Source organism: Pleurodeles waltl, chromosome 10, assembly GCF_031143425.1.
Source record: "Pleurodeles waltl isolate 20211129_DDA chromosome 10, aPleWal1.hap1.20221129, whole genome shotgun sequence".
NCBI lineage: Eukaryota > Metazoa > Chordata > Amphibia > Caudata > Salamandridae > Pleurodeles > Pleurodeles waltl.
In genome coordinates this window covers 914,271,511-914,294,650 of record NC_090449.1, presented here as the reverse complement: position 1 = coordinate 914,294,650, position 23,140 = coordinate 914,271,511, and the positions used below count along the sequence as shown (strand labels likewise).

Sequence of the window (23,140 nt, the reverse complement as noted above, 5' to 3'; positions counted from 1 at the left end):
AAAGAGAAGGCATGGTAAGAGGACGTCCCACTTACGCCTCATGGCCTCAGGGAGGCCACCAATCATGCCTTTCAAGGTCTTGTTGAATCTCTCCACAAGACCATTAGACTGGGGGTGATAGGGTGTGGTGAACTTGTAGGTTACACCACACGCATCCCACAGAGACTTCATGTATGCAGACATGAAGTTAGTGCCTCTGTCAGACACTATCTCCTTTGGGAATCCCACACGGGTAAATATCCCCATCAGAGTTCTGGTCACCACCGGTGCAGTTACGGTCCTCAGAGGGATTGCCTCTGGGTAACGGGTGGCATGGTCCACCAAAATCAGGATGAACCTGTTGCCTAAGGCAGTTTTGGGGTGCAATGGACCAACAATGTCGATGCCCACCCTTTCAAAGGGGGTGCCAATGACAGGAAGTGGAATAAGGGGGGTTTTAACCCTTTTTCCTGCTTTACCACTGGCCTGGCAGGTAGGACAAGATCTACAGAACTTATCTGAGTTTGTCCTCATTCTGGGCCAATAAAAGTGGGTGACAAGCCTGTCAAAGGTCTTCCCTTGCCCCAAATGTCCTGCCAGGGGAATGTCGTGAGCCAGACCCAGTAGGAAGGTTTGGTAACACTGGGGGACCACCAGCGCACGCGCTGCCCCAAAGGCCGGAACCTTAGGCTCACTGTAGAGGAGATCATTCTCCCAATATATGTGGTGATCGCCAGAGGCTTCACCTGCCACCTGGTCTGAGGCTTGCTTCCTCAGACCCTCTAGAGTGGGACAATCTTTCTGCGCCTTGCAGAATTCCTACCTGGTGGGCCCACCCTCAACTTGCCAGCCAGCAAGCTCAGGTAGGTCACCTAGGGTGGCAATGTCTTCCCCAGTTAGCTCGGGAGCCTCCTCCCCAGGAGCCCCGTCAAACACTGCCGGAACTTCTGGGACCGGTTTCCCTTGCCCCTTGCCCCTCCTCTTGGCAGCTCTCTGGGCCATTGTTCCAGGCTCCAGACGCCCTTGACTTCCCTCTTGGTCGGCCATGGCCCGTGTGGTCATGCAGACCCACTCAGGTAACCCTAACATCTCCAGGTGAGATCTGAGCTCCGCTTCTTTCCAAGCAGTATGCGTAAGATCATTGCCTAACAGACAATCTACAGGCATGGCAGGACTCACAGCTACTTTCAGAGTACCAGAGACCCCCCCACTCAAAGGGAACCAGAGCCACTGGTAGGTGACTCTCACGATTGTCAGCGACTATGACCTGGTGGAATGTATTAGGGACTATCTGCTCTGTTGACACCAGCTGACTCTTGATAGTAGACATACTGGCTCCTGTGTCACGCAGAGCCTCCACCTTCTGCCCATCAATGGTGACCCACTGCCTGTACTTGGAAGTATTTTGGGGCATGTGGTCTTTGGGCACCATTTCTGCTTCTCCCAGGGACACTAGGGAAATCTCTACAAATCTCTACCTGTTTCCCAAAGCTATCTGGGTCCATCTCCCTCCCAAGCGCTACTCTAGTCAACCCAGGTGTCTGTCCGGTAGTGGACGGTGCTCTCTTGGAGCACTGGGGGTCGCCTTTATAGTGACCATACTCGTAACACTCCATGCATTTGGGGTTGGACTTCCCTGACCTATCATATGTCCCTGGCTTTTTCCCAAATCTGGAAAAGGAATTGTTGCCACCCCCTCCCTGGAAATTCTTTTGGGGGCCTTTGGAGAGTTCCTTATCTGTAAGTTTATCTCCCCCCTCTTTCTTCTGTTGGGAACCCTGACCACCTTTGTGGGTGTCCCCCCCAGGGACCTTCTTGGACACCCTGGTGCAAACCCAGAGATCCGCCGCTTCAGCAAGCTTACTGGGATCAGTCAGCTTACTATCCACTAAGTGCTGGTGCAACTCTGTAAAAGTAGTATTAAGCATATGCTCTCTCAGAATCAAGTCATATAACCCTTTATAATCATCTACTTTGTTGCCCCGCACCCATCCATTCAGTGCCTTACTGGAAAAGTCAAAGAAATCTACCCATGTTTGTGTGTTTTGTTTGGTGTTGTCCCTGAACCTCTGACGGTATCCCTCAGGGGTCAGCCCAAACTTGGCAAGTAAAGTGGCTTTTTGAAGTGGGTATGTGTTTTGATCAAGTTTATCCAATGTGAGAAGTGTGTCCCTCCCCAATGGCGGCACATAACCCCATATAGCTACCCCCCATTGCCCTTCAGGAACCTCATGAGCCCTTAGTGCAACTTCATAAGCAGCTAACCATTTATCTATGTCATCTCCCACCACAAAACTGGGCACCACATTCTTGGGTATACAAACCTTCTTTTCTCCAGCAGGTCCTGTCAATATGCTGCCACCAATATTGCTGGATTCAGACTGCTTTGCCTTGAGATCCAGCTCCTTGAGACTCAGTTCATGAGCCAATAACAGTTTCTTTTCAGCCAAGGCTCTCTCAGCTGCAGCTTCAGCTCTTTCAGCTTCAATCTGTTTGGCTGCTCTTTCAGCCTCACCTTGCTTGGCTTCTCTCTCTGCCCTTCTTTCCTCCTGTTGAGCCTCAATTTTCAGTTTTGCCATTTGCAATTGGAACTCCCTTTCCTCTCTCCTTTCCTCTGCGGTCAGGCAGAGAGACACTGCTCCCTGGTCTGGAAGGGGGCACAATTGCAGTGGTAACACCATCCACAGATAGTAACAAATCCTCTGAGGGGCCATTTTCTGGCTCCTCTTCCTCATCATTCTCTTCTAAATGGGCTTCTGCCCAGGCCCTCAGCGCCACTTGAAACTCCTCCTTTTTGGAGGCCCCTTGGGTAGGTACCTTCATTGCCCTGCAGAATCCTTCTAGTTGTTTGACCGTATATGTATCCAACAGGACTAGGTCAAAGTCTCCTATTTGAGTCCCAGTCAGAGACATGTTGAGTGAGGATTTAGTTTTTGAAAATTGTCAGGAAAAAACGAATTTGCAAAAAGAGATAAAAATCAAGTTGACCTTCAACTGTGGGTAGGTAGTGAAATACTTAGCTACTGTATGTCACTGCACAAATACAAGTCCTATCCTCACCGCTGATCACCAATGTTAGAAATTGGGTTTTTGGTTGGCAGTCAGGTTACCCCCTGTCCAAGCAAAAGCCCTCACTCTAGTCAGGGTAAGTCACACACAATCCAAGATTATCCTGTGCCCACCCTCTGGTAGCTTGGCATGAGCAGTCAGGCTTAACTTAGAAGGCAATGTGTAAAGTATTTGTGCAATAAATCATACAATACCACAATATAGCACCACAAAAATACACCACACAGTGTTTAGAAAAATATATAATATTTATCAGGATAATTGTAGGTCAAAACGAATAAAGTTGCAATGTGAATTTGTAGAGATATCACTGAAAAGTGATATAAAGGTGGTCATTCTAACCCTGGCGGTAAAAACCGCCAGGGCGACTGACCGCGGTTGCACCGCCAACAGGCTGGCGGTGCACCGCTGGGCATTCTGACCGCGGCGGTTCAGCCGCGGTCAGAAGCGGAAAGTCGGCGGTGTACCGCTGACTTTCCGCTGCCCGTCAGAGTCCTCCATGGCGGCGGAGCGCGCTCCGCCGCCATGGGGATTTTGACACCCCCTACCGCCATCCTGTTCATGGCGGTTCGCCCGCCATGAACAGGATGGCGGTAGGGGGTGCCGCGGGGCCCCTGGGGGCCCCTGCCGTGCCCATGCCAATGGCATGGGCACGGCAGGGGCCCCCGTAAGAGGGCCCCAAAAAGTATTTCAGTGTCTGCCTAGCAGACACTGAAATACGCGACGGGTGCAACTGCACCCGTCGCACCTTCCCACTCCGCCGGCTCAATTCTGAGCCGGCATCCTAGTAGGAAGGTTGATTTGCCCTGGGCTGGCGGGCGGTCTTTTGGCGGCCGCCCGCCAGCCCAGGGCAAATGTCAGAATCACCGCCGCGGTCTTTCGACCGCGGTGCGGTGTTCTGACGGCGGTACCTTGGCGGACGGCCTCCGCCGTCCGCCAAGGTCAGAATGACCGCCAAAGTGTCTTAAGTCTTTAAAAAGCAAACAAAGTCTCTCTCAAGCACAAAGTACCTGGTTTGGAGTGGAAAATCTCCTCAGAGGGCCACAGAAGAAGAGATACGTGGAAAAAGGGTGTGTGCGTCGATTTCTCCCCAGCACACACAGACTTGCGTCGTTATTTTTCACGCCGAGAAGTTGTGCGTAGTTTTCCGGCGCGCGGACAGTCTCTTTCTGTGGATCGCGGGGATTACCAGATGTCCCGGCTCTGTGCGTGGATTCTCTTGCTTGTTTACCGGCTGCGCGTCATTCTGCGGGGCTGTGCGTCGAAGTTTCGCTCTCACGGCAGGCGTCGCGTCGATTTCTCCTCTGGAGGTCGGGCGGCGTTGTCCATGCGAGGCCGTGCGTTGAAGTTCCGGTTGTCCTGAAGGCGTTGTGTCCATCAGCGTCGGTGTGCGCCGTTTTTCTTGCTGCGGAACAAGCTGTGCGCCGAAAATGTCACTGCACGAAGCGTCCAAGTGAAAAAGAGAAGTCTTTTTGGTCCTGAGACTTCAGGGAACAGGAGGCAAGCTCTATCCAAGCCCGTGGAGAGCACTTTTACAGCCAGACAAGAGTTCAGCAAGGCAGCAGGGCAACAGCAAGGCAGCAGTCCCTTGTAGAAAGCAGTCAGGTGAGTCCTTTAGGCAGCCAGGCAGTTCTTCTTGGCAGGATGCAGGTTCTGGTTCAGGTTTCTTCTCCAACAAGTGTCTGATGAGGTAGGGCAGAGGCCCTGTTTTATACCCAAATGTGCCTTTGAAGTGGGGGAGACTTAAAAGAGTGGCTAAGAAGTGCACCAGGTCCCCTTTCAGTTCAATCCTGTCTACTAGGGTCCCAGTAGGGGGTGTGGCAGTCCTTTGTGTGAGAGCAGGCCCTCCACCCTCCCAGCCCAGGAAGACCCATTCAAAATGCAGATGTATGCAAGTGAGGCTGAGTACCCTGCGTTTGGGGTGTGTCTGAGTGAATGCACAAGGAGCTGTCAACTAAGCCCAGCTAGACGTGGATTGTAAGGCACGGAAAGATTTAAGTGCAAAGAAATGCTCATTTTCTAAAAGTGGCATTACTAGAATAGTAATATTAAATCCAACTTCACCAGTCAGCAGGACTTTATATTACCATTCTGGCCATACTAAATATGACCTTCCTACTCCTTTCAGATCAGCAGCTACCACTCCACTACTGTATGAGGGCAGCCCCAATGTTAGCCTATGTAGGGAGCAGGCCTCACAGTAGTGCAAAAATGAATTTAGGAGTTTTACACTACCAGGACATGTAAACTACACAGGTACATGTCCTGCCTTTCACCCACACAGCACCCTGCTCTAGGGGTTACCTAGGGCACACATTAGAGGTGACTTACATGTGGAGAAAGGGGAGGTTTAGGCTTGGCAAGTACTTTTAAATGCCAAGTCGAGGTGACAGTGAAACTGCACCCACAGGCCTTGCAATGGCAGGCCTGAGACAAGGAAAAGGGGCTACTTAAGTGGGTGGCACAACCAGTGCTGCAGGCCCACTAGTAGCATTTAATCTACAGGCCCTATGCACATAGAGTGCACATTACTAGGGACTTATAAGTAAATTAAACAGTCCAATCAGGTATGATTCAAGGTTACTATTTTTTTAAGGGAGAGAGCATATGCACTTTAGCACTGGTTAGCAGTGGTAAAGTGAGCAGAGTCTAAAAGGCAGCAAAAACAGTGTCCAAAAAGTGGAGGGAGGCAGGCAAAAAGTTAAGGGTGACCACCCTAAGGCTGTCCGGTCTAACAATATATTAAATAATAAGTAATTTGCAAGTTACAGATTCAAGATGGAAAAACAGGTAAAGACGTGTGACCCCATAACCCTGAATTCCTTAATCAACCCATTACACATTCTTTACTATACTTCAAACAATGCTTTATGACAGGGCATCATTGATCTAAGAATGCATGGGGGCTTCATAGTAGATATAAGCTCCTTAGATTGTGTACTGGCAGCATTGTGTACCTGAGGCCTCTGTGTGCTCAGAATTAAGTTTATTTTCTGCACCCATTTTTTAATCAAGCACCTGTGTGCTCTGGGCTAATTCAATTATGAACCTATTGCCTAATCAGGCTACAATTTGTTTGAAGGCACAGAGGGCCTGATTCTGACTATGGCGGACGGCGGAGGCCGTCCGCCATAGTCCCGCCGCCAAATGACCGCACTGCGGTCAAAAGACCGCGGCGGCCATTCACACATTTCCTCTGGGCCGGCGGGTGCTCTCCAAAAGAGCGCCCGCCGGCCCAGAGGAAATGCCCCTGCAACGAGGACGCCAGCTCAGAATTGAGCCGGCGTAGTTGCAGGGGTGCGACGGGTGCAGTTGCACCCGTCGCGTATTTCAGTGTATGCAAAGTAGACACTGAAATACTTTTTGGGGCCCTCTTACGGGGGCCCCTGCAGTGCCCATGCCATTGGCATGGGCACTGCAGGGGCCCCCAGGGGCCCTGCGGCACCCCCTACCGCCATCCTGTTCATGCCGTGTTTGCCGCCATGAACAGGATTGCGGTAGGGGGTGTCTGAATCCTCATGGCGGCGGAGCGCGCTCCGCCGCCATGGAGGATTCCCCCGAGCAGCGGAAAGTCGGCGGGAGACCGCCGACTTTCCGCTTCTGACCGCGACTGAACCGCTGCGGTCAGAATGCTCGTGGGAGCACCGCCAGCCTGTTGGCGGTGCTCCCGTGGTCGGTGGCCCTGGCGGCCACCGGCCGCCAGGGTCAGAATGACCCCCAGAGTGTGTGCTGGGGTACTTGCGTGCTGATATCATAAATGCTTTTGGGTCAGTTAGACATGAGTTAGCTGTTAACTTAAAACCCTTTCAAGTTTCCTATCCCACAACATTCTTAGCTAAACTTTTCACCTTGTTTGTATCAGTGTGTGAGTTGGGCCTAAACTGTTCTTTTACTATAAACAGCTGTGAGGTTTCTGCTTGGGCCTGATGTTGTGCAATATTTTTGTATTTCATATTGTCTACATCGCGTTATTTTTTACATTCCCTATAACAAGCAAGGCGTTCCAAAAAAACTCTGCCAACCTCCATGTGGCAGAGTTTTTCTCGCATGTGGCTCGCCAACGTTAAGTTGGCAAGCATGTGAGAGAAAATTAAGCGCTAGACCACCTCCTGGAGAGATTTCTCAACGCGGGCAGTTACAGTAGGTCACTACTCTCTAGTTGAGAAAGCTGCCGTTAGCATTGAGAAAGCTGCTGCTCCAGTAGAAAATCTTGTTGAGTGGCAGAAAGAAGTAGCACTCTCTGGTGCACCTCGTGTTGCCATTCACACCAATTGAACAGATCGGGACAAGCACACGGCACTAAAAATCAGCGTGAGCAGCACAATGTACAGAATTCCACCGCTTCCGAAACTCTGCAAAATCTAATGGAATTTTAGATAATTCCACAAAATACTGCCGAGTGAAACTCCTCGAGGTACGCCCACCCCTACTTTACATCAACTTTTGAATTTTTGAGTGATTGTCTGTAAATATGGAAAAGGTTTACCATTTTACATAGCTTAATGGTGTTTTTGGTGTAGGGATGGTAAACGCATGGTAGCAGTTCGTCCCCCAGAGCAAAATAGGAGTGTCTTTTTCTATAATACACTATTGAATTTGAGAAAATATTTGAACATATCTCACTTATTTACACACAGTCTTGTAAGTACACATTTCCTCCTACTTCTGTTGCACACAGTAAACATAGTTGTGAAAAATTTAAAAGGTACAGAGCTTGGCCTCAGGCAAGGTGGCCACCATAGGAGTGTGGTCTTTCAGGGTGAGACCAGCACAGTACTGGACAGTCAAGAATGGTGCCAGTGCAGCTAGAAGGTCTGTAAAGCTGAGACACTTCCCTGCTGCTACTAATAAGTAGTAATTTGTTCAGCAAAACCACAGTTGAAGCAAATCATGTCAACGAGGCCTGCGCGTATTTGCAGAGCTAATGCAAAACCTAACCACCTGGAGCATGGCAGCTTCCTTCAGGACATTCCGTCAATGATGCACTACTAACGGACACTCGTTGTGAGGCTCAAATCAGTCTTGCAAGTCCCTGTGAGAGCGCTGGCCCTGAGTAGAAGGGGACAGCCCCTCATCCACAATTACCTGCAGTTTGGGTGCACCACTATCAGGATAGTTGATGTCCTGAGCTTGCCACATTTACTGTGACCAGGACCTGCAGCAAACCCCTTGCATGTAGCTGTGGAATCCAGTTTTTCCCTTTGTGCCACAATTCACTGATTCCTTTCCTTTTCCTGTGATAGTCAATGATGACAAGGCCTGAAAGATGTATCTAAGGGAAAATGACCTTGCAGGGCCTTCAGTTGTGCATGGCCTAATTAGGACCCAGGGACCCCATCCCTGTGGACTAAATATAATGAAAGGAAAATGGGCTTTGCAGCCCCCACCAGGAGCCCTTATAGACTATTGCGACCACAGTCCACTTTTTTTAAAAGGGGAGTTGTGCCATGTTGCTACCCTGCCTGGATCCAATATTAACCTGGGGACCCTATCACCCAGGGCCATATATATTTTTAAAGATGAGGAGGGCTGCATGGCCTCCCTCCTAGAGCCTCATGAGGCCCCAGGGACCCCATTGCCCAGGCCTTTTATTATTAAAGGGGAGGGAGCTGTGTGGCCCTCTTCCTCAAGCCTCATCAGGCCCTAGTGATCCCATCCCCCATGGCTGCATCTATTTTGATGGGGAGGGGGGGCACACAGCCCCTTTGCCAGGCCTTTTATTGTCCAAGTGACCCCATCCCCTGGGGGCCCACATTTTTTTTTATGGTGGGTGCCCTGGGGCCCACCCAGGACACCCACCATGCTTAATGATGAAAGTCACGAGTGGAGTCTCAGCAGGAGCCATCATTGCTCCCTCCTGCGGGGAGCAGCTATTTATTTTGCCCCCTCCTAACAGGAGCAATACCTTGATATGATTCCATGCTTACATCAATGCAATGTATGATTTATTTGTTTGTTTATTTTTAGTTTAACTCTTTTTATTGGTAGTTCAAGGGATAGTGAGGACATTTGTGCACAAATTACAAAGGTTTTGGTACGACGTACAGGACTGGCATCATACGAGTGATGGTTACAGGGAGCCCCTAAATACGCCAATGTGAGCTTAACAGCATACGTCAAAGCCTGGTCTGTGTACTCACCAATGTTCCTACCATACCTTCTGCTTCCCCCATGTGCAGAAGGCTAAACCCTCCCTCATCCGTGTCCACAAAAAAAGAAGCTGAAAAATAGAAAAGAGAAAAGGGAATTAAACACTTCCCAGAACACATACTGAGACGGCATTGAGTGTGAGAGTTTGTTTTAACCTAAATTCATATATACATTCTTTCACAGCTCCTCGGATCATTGGCCGCTAAGGAAATATCTGCTTCTGCAAAATCAGGAGCTGTGGCAGAAGAAGTTCTGTCTGCAATAAGGACTGTTGTTGCCTTCAATGGACAGAAAAAAGCATTGGCAAGGTAAGCTTTGTTTTTCAACTCATAATACAGTTTCAAGGTGCTGGAAAGGGATAGTTTCTGAACATATTATCAATTGTTTCAAGGCTCATGCAAATTATAGTGTACAAACAGACTTTTCAAGCAGTCTAAATCATAATGGTAACACTCTACATACTTTTGTACACAAAAGATAACATTATAATAAATCAAATATGCCGTATTTATGGTCAAACTATTTTAGTTTTTGCCACCCTGTGTGGCAACAGGGTCCAGCTCTCTCCAGGGAGTTATATTAATCAGGTCTGTATCTCTATAAATATACAAGAACCATGAATCACAGTACTCCCTAGTCAGAGGGGTAGACCCTCTGAGGGTTTAACCATCTGGGTCAAATTAACTCTAAATTGTAGAATTCAACAGCTTTATATTGATTCCCCATATATATTAGGCATTGTGTTGCAATTTGTCTATGCAAGAGGAAGTGGGGGGGACATGGCTTATCGCACTCTACTCACATTAGAAACATTTCTGAGGCAGTGTCCTCAGCATTACAACTTTATTGTGAAAGGTGATTTTAATACCACCTTTGAACCTCTTGATTGGGACGACCTCCGCATCACTCATGAGGAGGACCAAGTGTGGTCCATTCCCTTTCTGGATTATCCACCTGTTAGCAAGTGGTCGCAGGCAGCTGTCCATCTAAAAGCCTTGACCATTGAATTTAGGCTTAGGGCCCTCAATGGAAGGACTACATCAGATGTTGACAGTCGTCACACATATAATAGAGTCAATCACACAAGCAGAATTGACTTTTGTCTTGTTGATTTGAGATTGTAGCCACTTGTTCTTGATATGATGGTCCTTGTGAGGACAGAAAGTGACGACAACCCGCTCTTAGCACAAATGCTTGGTTTTTGCAATCATTTACTTGTGACCAGTAAGTCTACCACTTTGCCTGTGGACCTTAGCATGACTAATGACAAATGCCACCTGAAATGGCACTAGATAGTAGCCTGTCCAGACATCTTATGTGCCGTGAATACTGTTTCCAATTCTCTGCTATCTGGTATCAAGGCGGGAGCTGTAGCTGTAGTTTACAATAACCAGTTGGTATCACTCCATTTCACTTGCTTTGGGAGGATTGCAGCACACTTCTCTGTAGGCATCAAAACTGGGAGTGGTAGACCCAAAGGCAAGCAACTTTGGTTTAAAAAGGAATGCCAGGATTTAAGTAGGTCATTGATTAAAGCCATCAAATCAGGGAATATCATCTCTTTTTATTCGATTAGGAAATCTTTTAAGGCAGCCATTTGCAATGCCAAACAGGAACTAGATGAACGGTGGTGGGCACAATTGAAAGATGCCTCGCTAGAAAAAGACTGTTTAACATTCTGGTCCCTGGTTGCAAATGGCTCCAATAAACCTGTTATGGAGATAGTAACAAATATTGCTGCAGTAGATTGGGAAGAACACTTTAGACAACTGTATTCTGTCGAATTCTCCACTCTAGCTGGAGAGTCCCATTGGATTTCTCCTGTTCTTATGAGTCAATTGCCAAGTTCTGCCCCCACTCAGTTGTTTACACTCTCTGATGTTGTGCACTCTCTTGGAGCGGTCAAGCGCGGCAGTACACCTGGCCCTGATGGTGTTCCAGCTGATTTATTCCTGACTGACATTGATGTTTGGCCTGGCTATATACTTCTTATATCCATCACAGTTGTTGCCGGGGCTTCTATTCTGGGCTCGTGAGAAGGAGCAGCTGTTGTTCTGATCCACAAAAAAGGTGCTAGGTCATTGCCCTCCAACTATAGGCCTATCAGTCTTTTAGATTGTCTACAAAAAGTTTTTTGTCACTGTCTATTGGGTAAGATCCAATACTGGATGTCTGGTCTCGATATGCTCAGTCCCCTGCAAGCGGGCTTTTGCAGGAAAATCTTTACCATAGACCAAGTCTTTAGGTTCTTGCTCCTTTACATGAAAATGGTTTTAATTGGTGGAGGGAACCTCTACTCTGCTTTTGTAGACCTGAAGTCAGCATTTTACTTAGTACCCCATGCCAAGTTGTGGAAGGTCCTTTTAGCTATGGCAGTGCCCCCCATGTTCTCTCTCTTCTTATACGTCTTCATGAGGACAACTATTACTCACATCAGGTGGGGCGATCAAAGTCAGCTAACCAACAAAATTCCAGTGTTAAGGGGTGTACGTCAAGACTGCGTTCTGGCTCCCACCTTGTTTTCATTATGTGTCAACTATATCGCCTCATATTTGGCACGGGTAGAAACAGATGCATCTTCCTTGGAAGCAGCCAAAATTCCCATTTTGTTATTTGTGGATGACGCCCTTTTGATCTCCAAGACCCCAAAACTGCATAAACTTCTAGCACGCTTTGAGGAGTTCTATTCCGCTAGGGGCCTGGAGATCAATCCTTCTAAAACCATACTGATGTCATACAACCCGCATAAATCTTTTAAAGGGAATATTGTCCTCAAAGGCACCCACCTTGAGATGGTGAAATCATTTAGCTATGTAGGATTATCTATTTCATAGAATATGTCTCAGAAGGCTCACATTGCCAAGGTGGCACTAAAGCACGAGCAGGTCACAGGTATTCTTATTAAGGAGTTTGTGTCCTCCTACACAAAACCTATTCGCCCGGCACTTCAGGTTTATGAAACTAAAGCCATGGGCTCTGCCCTTTTGGGTGCAGAATTATGGGGCTTATCCAATGTGTCTCTCCCTCAGAGTACTCCGCTCCGTCCTTCTTTTCAAGGACTTGGGTGTCAGGGGAATCGGGCCTAAAGCTTGCTAGCGCCCACTCCTTTATTGGAAGTGGCTTTGGATCACTCCGGAGTTAGCTCCCTACGTTGCTGCCCTTCATGTTGTGTTGAAAGCTGACCATTTTCTTACTGTCCCTTGGCTCAGAAACATCAAAGAAACACTATACCGGATTGGGTTGTACGAGCTATGGGATTGTCCTAGTGCCGCCCTTTTCCCTTCTAAAAGAGTTCTAAAGAAGCTTTATTGGAGGCCGGTAGACTCTGATGAGCTGTGTGGCATGGGCCATTCAAGGTTGACATGTGATTTTATCAATTTTAAAGAAGTGTACAAATATGAAGTTTATTGGGACAAGATTTTGGTCCCCAAAGATAGGAAGCTCACTTCCAGTTTCGTGTGGGGGCTCTCCCATTGAGGTCATTTACATATAAAGCATTGCCGGGGGGGGGGGCTTTTACTTGTCCAACATGTAACTCCTATACCGAAAATCTCCCTCATGCTCTATTTGTTTGTCCTGCCTATACAGTGCCTCACCGGAATTGGCTTGCTCCTGCCTGTAGGTTATTAGGTGTTCGTAGGCATTCCACTGTTATTTGCATTCTTAAATGATTCTCATCAGGTTTTAGCTGTTTATGTTGCTAAATTCCTTAGAGATATGTGGATCCTTAGATCAAACATTTTACTTACTCATCCGGATGCTGCTCCTTGATTGTATATTTTATCTTTGTATTTTTAAATGATTTTTACTAACGTATTTATTTTTATTGTATGTGTTTCTGTGTTGTACTTTTATGGCCCTGGGGGCTGAAATAAATTTGTAAGATATAGAAATCTATATTGATATATACATTAAATTACATATAACAAATATGCAAATGTCATTATCCCCTATTAGCCTTTAATACCTCATCAAACATTAATAAGCAAGAAATGACAAAGTCCGTAGGTTTGACTTTCAGTTTCAGTTCATAGGCCATATATATTGACTTTGCAAATATTTGTAAGTAATGCATTTGTCCCATTAACAATGGATGCATATTCTACAATGATAATGCAATATGAGATAATAAACCCAGGATTTCTGAACATCTCACATCCAATAAGGGGTAGCTTTAAACTCAGAGAATGGCATCTCACCATGAGCAAACTTTCCTCAATCTAAACTGCAGAGCTTAACAAGCAAGCACTGCTGGGCAGAAAAAAACAACTTTCAGTGTATCTCAAAAGTGCAGTCAGCATAATGCTTTTCCTGCACTGCACAGCAGAGCTGCAAAATCTCTCCAGCACTGCTCATCACATCCACAATGTATTTAAAAGGAGATTGACCCTCCCATTATCTGCTGAGATAATTGGGGAAATGAATGAGGAGCGATTAATAAGTTAATGCCTTTGCTGCTGCAAATTCAGCAATTTTTTTTTTCTCCATTTGTTTTATATTGACATTGTTAGCATAGATTGGAGATAGCAATGTCATTTCTCATTGTCTGTTTTACTCCTTCAAATCCTTACGATTTGAGGTGCTCCGCACCCCTGACAGGCACTTCCTTTAAGTCCTTTTATCCTATATGGTACATTCAGCATAAACCTGGCCCTCCCTTTCTCTTCCCAGTGTCCTACTGCTTTCACTTCCGGCCCCTGTATTCATATATTACCATGTTTGTTTGTGCAGCGCTCAGCAGACAGCTCCCCGCTCATGTGCTGAGCTGGGATAGGGAGAAGAGTCAGTTATGACAGTTTAATTAAAGCCAGGATGGAGCTGTTGAAATGCTCTGAAAAGAGGCACCACACTGCCACAGATACTGAAGATGAAGATATGATTTCAGTGGCTAGAGGTGAGTTAGAGTCTCTAATAAAAGAGGATGTTAATGCTGCCCTGTCCGAACTGTAGGAAAAAATACAAAAAGTATCTGCCTGAAAGTATCTGCTGGAGCAGACGAGGACCAAAATTAGTGTCCAAAATGAAAATATGTGCAGGGACAGCAACTTTTGGATCTTCTTAACCACAACAGATAAGTTCTAAATTTCAGAAACACACCAGTGCAGGGCAAAGATGAGTTTTTGTACAGTATACCTTATCATGTTCTGGTGATGTACCATTTCATGATGTCATGAAGAATGTGTTGCAAAAGGAGTGGAAAGATTTGGACAACCCTCCTTTGGGGACAACTAGGATAGCAAGGTATGCCGGTCACACTTCCCAGGCTCTGCTCAATGATTTCTAAACACAGTTTGACTGTCTTCAGGGGAAGTCTGATCCTAACTGTCATTTTAAAATGGAGTTCCATCTGATACATCCTTCCATACTTTTTGGTTATCAGCAACAGTGGGTAGTGCCTTATTTGTCAATAGGAGACAACTTTAGTTGGAGCTTTGGAAACTGTAATTCTCACAATGTGTTTAGAAATCATTTGTCTTTTCATGGACCTAAGTTGTTGGGTAAGAGCTTAATGACGTAGTGCAAAAATCTGCAGAAAAAAAGAATGTTCTCCAACCATTCAGGCCTTCAACTAGGAGAAAATCTTTTTTTCAGGAAAGAGCTTCTCAAGTTCTGTAGGAGACTTATCCTCCCTTTCAAGGCTGGGCTATAAGCTGGAGAACCACCTTGTGAAAAAAATCCCAACCTCAGTTCACTGTTCAACAGAAAGTTCGAAAAGAATGACTATGTGGTGGCTCAGGTAGGGTGTAGGATTGCAAAATTCATCGCTCGGGGAAAGCTTTCTTTGCGACAAATAAGTTACTTCAATTGTACAGAATGGCTATTGCATAGAATTCATGTCTCTTCCGTCACTTCTCTTGATTTCGTCAACTCAACTTCAGTGGCTCTTAAACAGAAGAGAATCAATGATATCCAGGATCAAAAGTCTACTTTAGAAAGTAACTACAATTTCTGTTCCGGACTAGCAGAGATGACTTTGTTTTGATTCAAGAATCTTCTTGGTTTCAAATGTCGATGGGACAGAACGATTATTGAATTGAAAATTTTGAACAGATTTGTTCATTTCACCTTCTTCCAAATGGTGAATCTGCAGGCAGTAATTCCTCTCATAACTCGAGGCAATTTCTTGGTGATGCTAAAATTACACAACACTTATTTTTATATGCCGATATATAGGCACAGTAAACAATATCTGAGGTTTGAGGTACCACTACCAGGTCAAAGCCTTGTTGTATGAATTGATCCCATCTGCTTTGATTTGCCCCGCTCTCTGCTGTACGCCACAGTGACTATGAGGTTTCAGGGTCTAGGAGACAGGCACTTGGATTGTATGAAGTGGTTTTGTCCTGCTTAGTTGGGATAATGTTATGTTATTTGGATACATTTATTGCAGGGGTTTGTCCGGGATTGGGGTGAAGTGGACCAGGAATTTAAAGATCTTTTTTGCCACATGAAATTGGTTGAGGTAATGTTGTTATTGCCTTTTATATTAGGATGTGTTTAGATTGAGGTGTTTGACCCACGCAGTAATATTCTCTGGTAACAAGTTAAATTTACTGTTTGAGGGAGGAGGGTGGTGGTTTAAGATTTCATTGACAAGCATGTAACTGGAGAGACATAGTATGATGTACATACTCTAGGCAGTAATATGTGTTTCACAGATCCTAGGAGGGGTCAAGTGTGGATCGAAGAGATCGCACCCTTTGATGCAAAATATTAACCTACTTACCTGGAATGTCCAGGGATTAAAGAGCTATAATAAAAGACAGTAGCTATTCTCCTATATTAAGTAGTGGCTTTCTGGTATAGTGTGTCTTCTGGAAACACACCATATTCTACAAAAGCACACTAAATTAGTTATAAATAATAAAATGCCAGGTTCATCGGTACTCTGCAGTTCACTCTTCACATGCATGAGGGTATTAATGTGGGCAGATCGAAGGGTGCCTTTCAAAATCAGTGATATGAGACAGGACACTGAGAGGCACTAGCTCACGATTGTGTGTCTTGAATGATGTGCCTCTCTGCCTCTTTAAAGTGTAAGGGCCCAATATAGATGAAATCACATTCATCCCCGAGATCCTGGAATCAACATTGCCACATCTGGGCATTACTATGGTCTGGACAGGCAAATTTAATTGTGTTATGGTTCCTGTGATGGACACACATCCATCGAGAGATGGTCCTTGTGCCTATGTCATTAATAAAAATGCACCTGGATGATCCCTGGCAGCTCAGACACCCTCAAGATAGAATATACTCGTAGTACTCGCCACCATATGCCTCCTATATTAGACTAGACCATTTTTTTCATAAGTCATGAGAAATGGCCTGATTGGATTGAGATGACCTACATGGGCAAAATCCTTCTTGGGTTCACTCTCATGTGGTACTCAGGCTCCATCTGTGATGGGTACCACCTAGTGGCTGTGGATCCAAGCATAATTGACAAAGAGTTTGTTGTCCACTTTCTGCAAATCTTAAGTGCACATTCTGAAAATTACTGGCAGTCAACTACAAAGAGGGCCATCTAATGAGAAGCTATTAAAGCAGTGGGGGTAGCTAGACAGCTTGAATTGGAGTGGTAAGCAAAGACTGTCCGAGATTGTCAGAAATGCACCTCTCTGGGGAGTATATGAAGTCACCTGAATAAGACCATTAGCAGATTAGCTAAATATACCAATCAGATATTCTGACATAGAGTACATTGGGAAGGAAATAAGTCAGGTGTGCTACTGGCTTGGCCTTCATAAGGAACTTAAGAGAACATGTATCAACTCTATTACTGAAGATGCTGGCTAGATCCAGGATGTCATTACCACAGCATTCAAATCACAGCTACAAAGAATTATGCTCAGGTGGAGACTCCTGATAAATGTAGGCTAACAGCTCACTTGAGGTCATCAGGACTGGCTCAACTGCTGATGGATCTCCTTGAGGAGCTGGATCAACCTATAACAAGCACAGAATTTTGAGCAGCCCTAGGGGACATGCAAAGTGGTAAAACACCCAGGACGGATGTACTTCAGCCTGGCATTGCTTGATCTTTAAAATGCCCTTGAACCAGTTTGTTGGGAAAACATGTTCGGGGTATTGCAAGAAATGAATTTTGGGCCTGGTTTGATCCAATAGATTAAACTGCTATACACGTTCCTGAGGCCAGAGTTAAGACAGGAGGTTGGTGACAGGAGGTTTTGATGTACGCCAATGACACTCTGTTTTATATGAGGGATCTGATCAATTCAGTTTCCTGCTTGCTGCAGCTACCTAGAATTTTAGACAGATGTCAGGGTTCACTACCAACTGGAAATAAAACAGATTTGTTCTCCTTGTGCGCTTGAGTGGATGAACTGCTGAAGAGGCAACCAGACTTGGGGATGGTGCGGCAATCCAGTTCTTTTAAATAGTTAAAGATACAAATATCCCACACCGTGGCTAAAAACCTCTATGCTCTATCCTCTTCCGGTGGAAACTGCCTCTGTCCTTTGTAGGCAGGGTAGCTGTTTGTAAAATAATCATATTTCCCAGATGTTTACATGAAGTTCAGGACAAGATGTGTCTTTTGCCCTGGTCAGACTTTCAGCGGATCAACACAATGCTTACTTTAATAATTTGGAATAGCGCACATCCATAGATTAAACTAACTTCACTTAAACATTCGAGGAGGGTCATTCCCAGACTGTTTTGTTGTGTGGTGTATTGTGTGCTGTGTGTTATGTGTTATATGTTGTATTATGTTATGTTATGTTATGTTATGTTATGTTATGTTATGTTATGTTATGTTATTCTATCCCATGCAACACTTAGCAGCCAGTGCGTGAGGTCAGCTCTGGTAGGCTTATTCGAAGAACAAAGTATTCAGCTTCTTGCATACGTGACAAAGAGAGGAGGATGCTCTGCTGCATTGTGGGAGGTCATTCCAGGCTTTATGAGCAAGGTATTAGGAGGCACAACCCCCTGCTCTGCTTTTGTGTATGCATGGGGTATGTGCTAGTGAGTCCAGCAGGGACGTTGGTTGGTCCCTTGGTTGTCGGTTGGTGGAAATGAATGCAGCTATTGAGGTAGGCAGGACCTGTGTTGTGAAGTGCTTTGTAGGTGTGGGTTAGGAGTTTGAAGTTTGCCTGTTTGTGTATTGGGAGCCAGTGGAGTTTCCTAAGGTTAGGTGTGATATGGGCTCAGTGTGGGAGGTTGAGGACTTGTCTGCCTGCTGTAGTTTATATGGTCAGTAGTCTTCTTGTGAGCTGGTATGTTATCTCTACATACATGTTTTATGTATGTATAGTCTAGTTAGTCTTCTGGTGATAAAGGCTTTGGTGATCATTTTCCTGGTGCTGTCTAGTAGCCAATTGAAGATTTTCTTCAACATCTTCTGGGATTTGAAGCAGGATGCAGCTACTGCGTTGGTTTGGATGACCATGTCGAGTTTGTTGTCTTTGTTGATTTTGTAGTTTCTTGCTTGTGAGCTAGGTGTGAGGGTGGGACAAATGTCTGCCTGCCATGAAATTGAGTCCCATATTAAGGCTTCTCTCCTGAAGATCAGAACTTTGGTCTTTTCCGAGTTGAGTTGGAGGCAATTGGCTTTCACCCAGGTGGCTACTTTGGTTATACATGTAGTGACCTTGTTCCTACTGTTGGGTGTTTTATCCGAGAGGAAGTATCCGTTGTGTGTCATTGACATACATGATAACGTTGAGAGTCCATATCATGTCGGCTGGTGGAATTATGTACATGTTTTGGTAAACATTGGTCTGAGGGAGGAGCCTTGTGGGACTTTGCAGATGCGTTCCTGTGTTTCAGTGGGGTAATTGGCAGTTTTGAATCTTCTGATAAAGAAGGAACAGATCATCTTGAGGATGTCCCTCGATGCCTGCTTCGTTGATCAGAATGAGGTGGGAGATGGTACTGAAGGCTGCTGGTCTAAGAGGATGAGGACTGCATTTTCCCCTCTGTTGAGGATCATCCTAATGGGGAACAGGTACTTCTTGCTGCTGTTACCCCTTAGCGTAGTTAGGTGTGGAACACTTAATTTTACAGCAGGAATCTCAGACTGTGCCATATCTTGTGGCACTGATGTCTCAGGTGTGGGACTGTTTCTGTAGGTATGTGGTGGGAGGTACTCCTTTCATGTCTGACATGGAGATCTGGACCTAGCTGGCTTTTCTGGATTTTAGTCTTGTTGCCCAGGTGAGAGGCTGACTGAAGCAAGGCTGTTGGGAGTTGGGGATCTGTATGAAGGGAAAATATTCATAACATGTCAGGAAGCCAGACAAACATTTAAGATTTTACTGAGCCAAATTTTGGACTTTGATAAGTTGTCTACAGTGGTGCATAGGTTTTGGCTGGGTTTCCTGGGGCATGTTAACGGTTTAGGTTCTTCCGGTGAGGAAGGAACAACTCCACTTGAGGGGTGTCCCTAGATTCCTGCTTTGTGGTGTTGTCGGATCATAATGGGCTGGGAGATGATGTTGAAGGCTTCTGATAGGTCTTGGAGGATGAGGGCTATGGTCACCCTGTAGTGTGGTCAGTTTTACGTATCCTTTGCGCATTAGCTTCAGGCTTTAGGCCTTTGTGCATTTTGCCCTGGATGTGTTTTATTCATTTGCTCGCAGCTTAGAGCCTCTGTGCACTTTGCTCTAGATGCTTTTATTCAGCTTCGTACTGTTATTTTTCAAATAGCCAGTTCTACGGTTTTGTTTTATATTTCATATCACACTGTTTAGCCTACTTCAGCACTGGAGTTCTCCATAACACATTCTTGTTCACTCTGTGCTTCAGTCAAGGATACAGTCTGGTACATTGCTGATAGACGTGGTAGGAGTTTAGTCTTTAGCATTCCTGCGTAGGGACATTTTGTGATCATGCTGACATGTTAGTTATAAAAACACTTCCTTGTCCCAATACACGCAAGAGGTAGATTCCGACCAGGGAACCACAACTAGACGCTGACTGCCTCGTTGCAGATGCTGAACCAGATCACAGGCCTTTGCTCAGGTATGAGGGCTTATGTCTCCCAGGGGATACAGAAAGGCAAGTTAGAAGCTTAACATGCTGTGCTCAAAATAGAACTAGCTGAGAGAGAGTAGAAATTGTTAAACACCATGATAGCGTTGTTCTGATGTTTCACTCTCCTCGTGACTATTTCAATCCTACTGTGTTGTATGGTTCTGGTTATTGCGGCTCACGCCTTAATATCTAAAATGCAGTCGTTTTATTAAAACATTATATAAAACGTATACTGCCTTTGTCATTTGTATATGAGATCATATTGTAAATGAGAGTGTTGGTTTGGATCTGAGTGACCATGACTTCCCTGAGAAGTTCCAAAGATGTCATGCGCTCGGCTGCCTAATCATCTCTTCCCTTCTGGAGAGATGAGGCACTGCTAGTTAGCCAGAGCAAAACCGGGTTTAGGGTGACAGAGGTCCTTCCAAGTGGGTCCGACTCAGTCCCCCACACCGTGAACGACCCTGCTACCTAGAAATCCAGTAGTCTCACTTAGGATAATGAGAGCCCACGTGACATGGCGCTGCCAACGATTGGTCTGGCTCTAATTTTTGGGTCCAGCTGACTCTCTCGGTCTCATATATATATTGACTCCTCGGTTCCGTAAGCGGAGACGTCCGTGGGGCTGAGGATTTCCGCCGCCACGGGATAGGAGCATCCTATTGCTTAGTGGTTGATTGTTCAAGCTTGAACTTTGAAAGGAAAACCCCGTTCTTGGTGTGCCTTCTCTGCCCAGGTGCTATTTTTCCATAAATGGTGAATCCTCTAGTAGTGAATGTAGCGCTTAATATGCGCCAACCGCTCACGGGACATCTGTTAGCACATGGTTTGACGAACTAGGGGGGTCCGGTCACTTTTGTGGTGGACGCCCATGCAGCCTATAGAACAGAACTTTTTCCAGCAGTTGATGGGGGTACAAACACTTTTCACGAATATACTATTGCGAATGTCCCTGGACAGTACAGGGCTTATGCATACTTAGAAATACCTTTATCTTATCAAACCCTTATACGAGTTGATTCGTCCAAATTTTTCAAGTAGATTTTGGACATTTGAGCATACACATATTCTTCGAGATCTACAAACTGATCTCTTAGCTGTTAAACATTTACACACTCGGGACAATAAAACGCATCTGGTCATCAGGGTAATACCTGGTGCCGTTGGGTTTACATATGTCACCTTTAATGAGGGTGAGACAGTCCTGATAGCGTACAAGTCACACTTGTATTCTGCTGCAGAACAACGATTTGCACAAACTGAGAAAATACTCACTGCTGTACAGATGGCTGTGATTAAGGAAAGACCTCCTGCCCAGGGCCAACGCATCATTGTCGTTTCCCCAATTCCAGCCTTGGAGGCTGTAACAAAAGCGAGTGTTCCTAATTCGAAAGCTTTACACCCTCGATGGATACAATGGGCTACGTCTTTGACAGCCACTGATGTGGATTACATATTTGACCCTAAACTGCAGACTCAAGAATTTCTTCAATATGAAATGGAGTACCCAGTTCCCGCTGGCACGTTGCCTATTGACCAGTATCAGGTGGTCATGTATACAGATGGCTCAGCGCAGCCGGCGGTTGGGACTAAACAACAGTATTCTGCTGCATGTGCGGTGGTGAGCGGAACTATGGAGGGGGAAGTATTCAGCCCCCACATACTTATATGCAGACCTTGGGAGATTGTACGGCACAGTTGAATGAGCTCAAAGCTCTATTGTTAGCCTTGGAACACTCGGATCCGGCGATACTAACCTTGCTGGTCTGTGACTCCTACTACTGTGTTCAGTCTTTCAATAATTATTTACACTACTGGAGGTTGAATGGGTTCAGAGATTCTAAAGGCAACACCATTAAACACAAATTGTTGTGGGGGAAGGTTGCGAATCTGAAGGAAACGCTTCCTAAAGTCCATGTTGTACATACACTTGGACACCAGCGCGTTGGAATACACGTTGCTGGAAATACTTTGGCTGATGAAGCCACAAAGTCGGCAGTGGCAGTTGCCACTGTGGCTGCAGTGACTCGTTCGAGTTCCAAACCAGACGCAGAGATTTCAGCTGCCATAAAAGCTACGGCTGATGGCACGCCATTTCCTAAAGGATTCCCTTCTAAATGTAGTTACTGCTTGGGTAGTATGCTAAATGCTGTTGTTAAGATTCCAGGCGTTGGTGTACGTGAAATGCCCGATAAAGTTGAGAGACCTCAATTAATTTCTGCAGCACATGAGGGGGCAGCATCTGCACATGCTGGTGTGGCTGCCACGATTTCACTCTTACAGGCTCGTTATTGGTGGCCTGGTCTCTATAAAGAGACAAAGCAGTATGTCCTTTGTTGTGACCTCTGTCAACAAATTAAAGTTTCCACGGCTAGATGCCCGCAGCAGACTCCCCTTCTCATATCAAATAAACCTTTACAGTGTGTGTACTTGGATCATTGTGGTCCGCTGATGCCAGATAGTGCATACAAATATATATTGGTTGCTGTAGATTCGTGCTCCAGATTTGTGTGGGTCTGGCCACAGTGCTCGGCTGACGCTCGAACTGTTATTAAAGATTTGCGCATCTTTGTCGATACATTTGCAGTTGTGGCTTTTCATTCGGACCAGGGCCCTGCTTTTGCCTCTAAGGCATTCAGGGACACCATGGCTTCGTTGGGGGTCTAACTCCAGTTCTCATCTCCATTTCATCCAGAGGGAAATTCTGTTGTGGAGCGTTTAAATCGTGATTTAAAGCAATCCTTAATGGCCAGAGTTATAGGTACGGGTCGTAGTTGGCTAGCCCACCTGTATGGAGTACAGAGAGCACTTAATAACTTGCCTAGAAGGTCCCTGGGGGGTCGTACTTCATATGAGTTCCTGTTTAGAACACAAATGTATGTTCCTGATCTAGATGGTCCTGGTGTGGAGACGGCAGATACGCCCTTTGACATAAATGATC

The 23,140-nt window shown here is 45.8% G+C and overlaps 1 protein-coding gene across 8 annotated transcripts in view; it reads left to right on the top strand.

The window, feature by feature from the left end:
• LOC138262021 (ATP-dependent translocase ABCB1-like) overlaps positions 1-23,140 on the top strand; it is a 920,359-nt gene that overhangs the window by 219,485 nt on the left and 677,734 nt on the right. For all 8 annotated transcript variants that reach the window (XM_069211673.1, XM_069211677.1, XM_069211676.1 and 5 more), the window contains one exon: positions 9,382-9,506. In XM_069211673.1, coding sequence (XP_069067774.1) covers positions 9,382-9,506 — 125 coding nt within the window. The remainder of the gene's footprint in view (positions 1-9,381; positions 9,507-23,140) is intronic.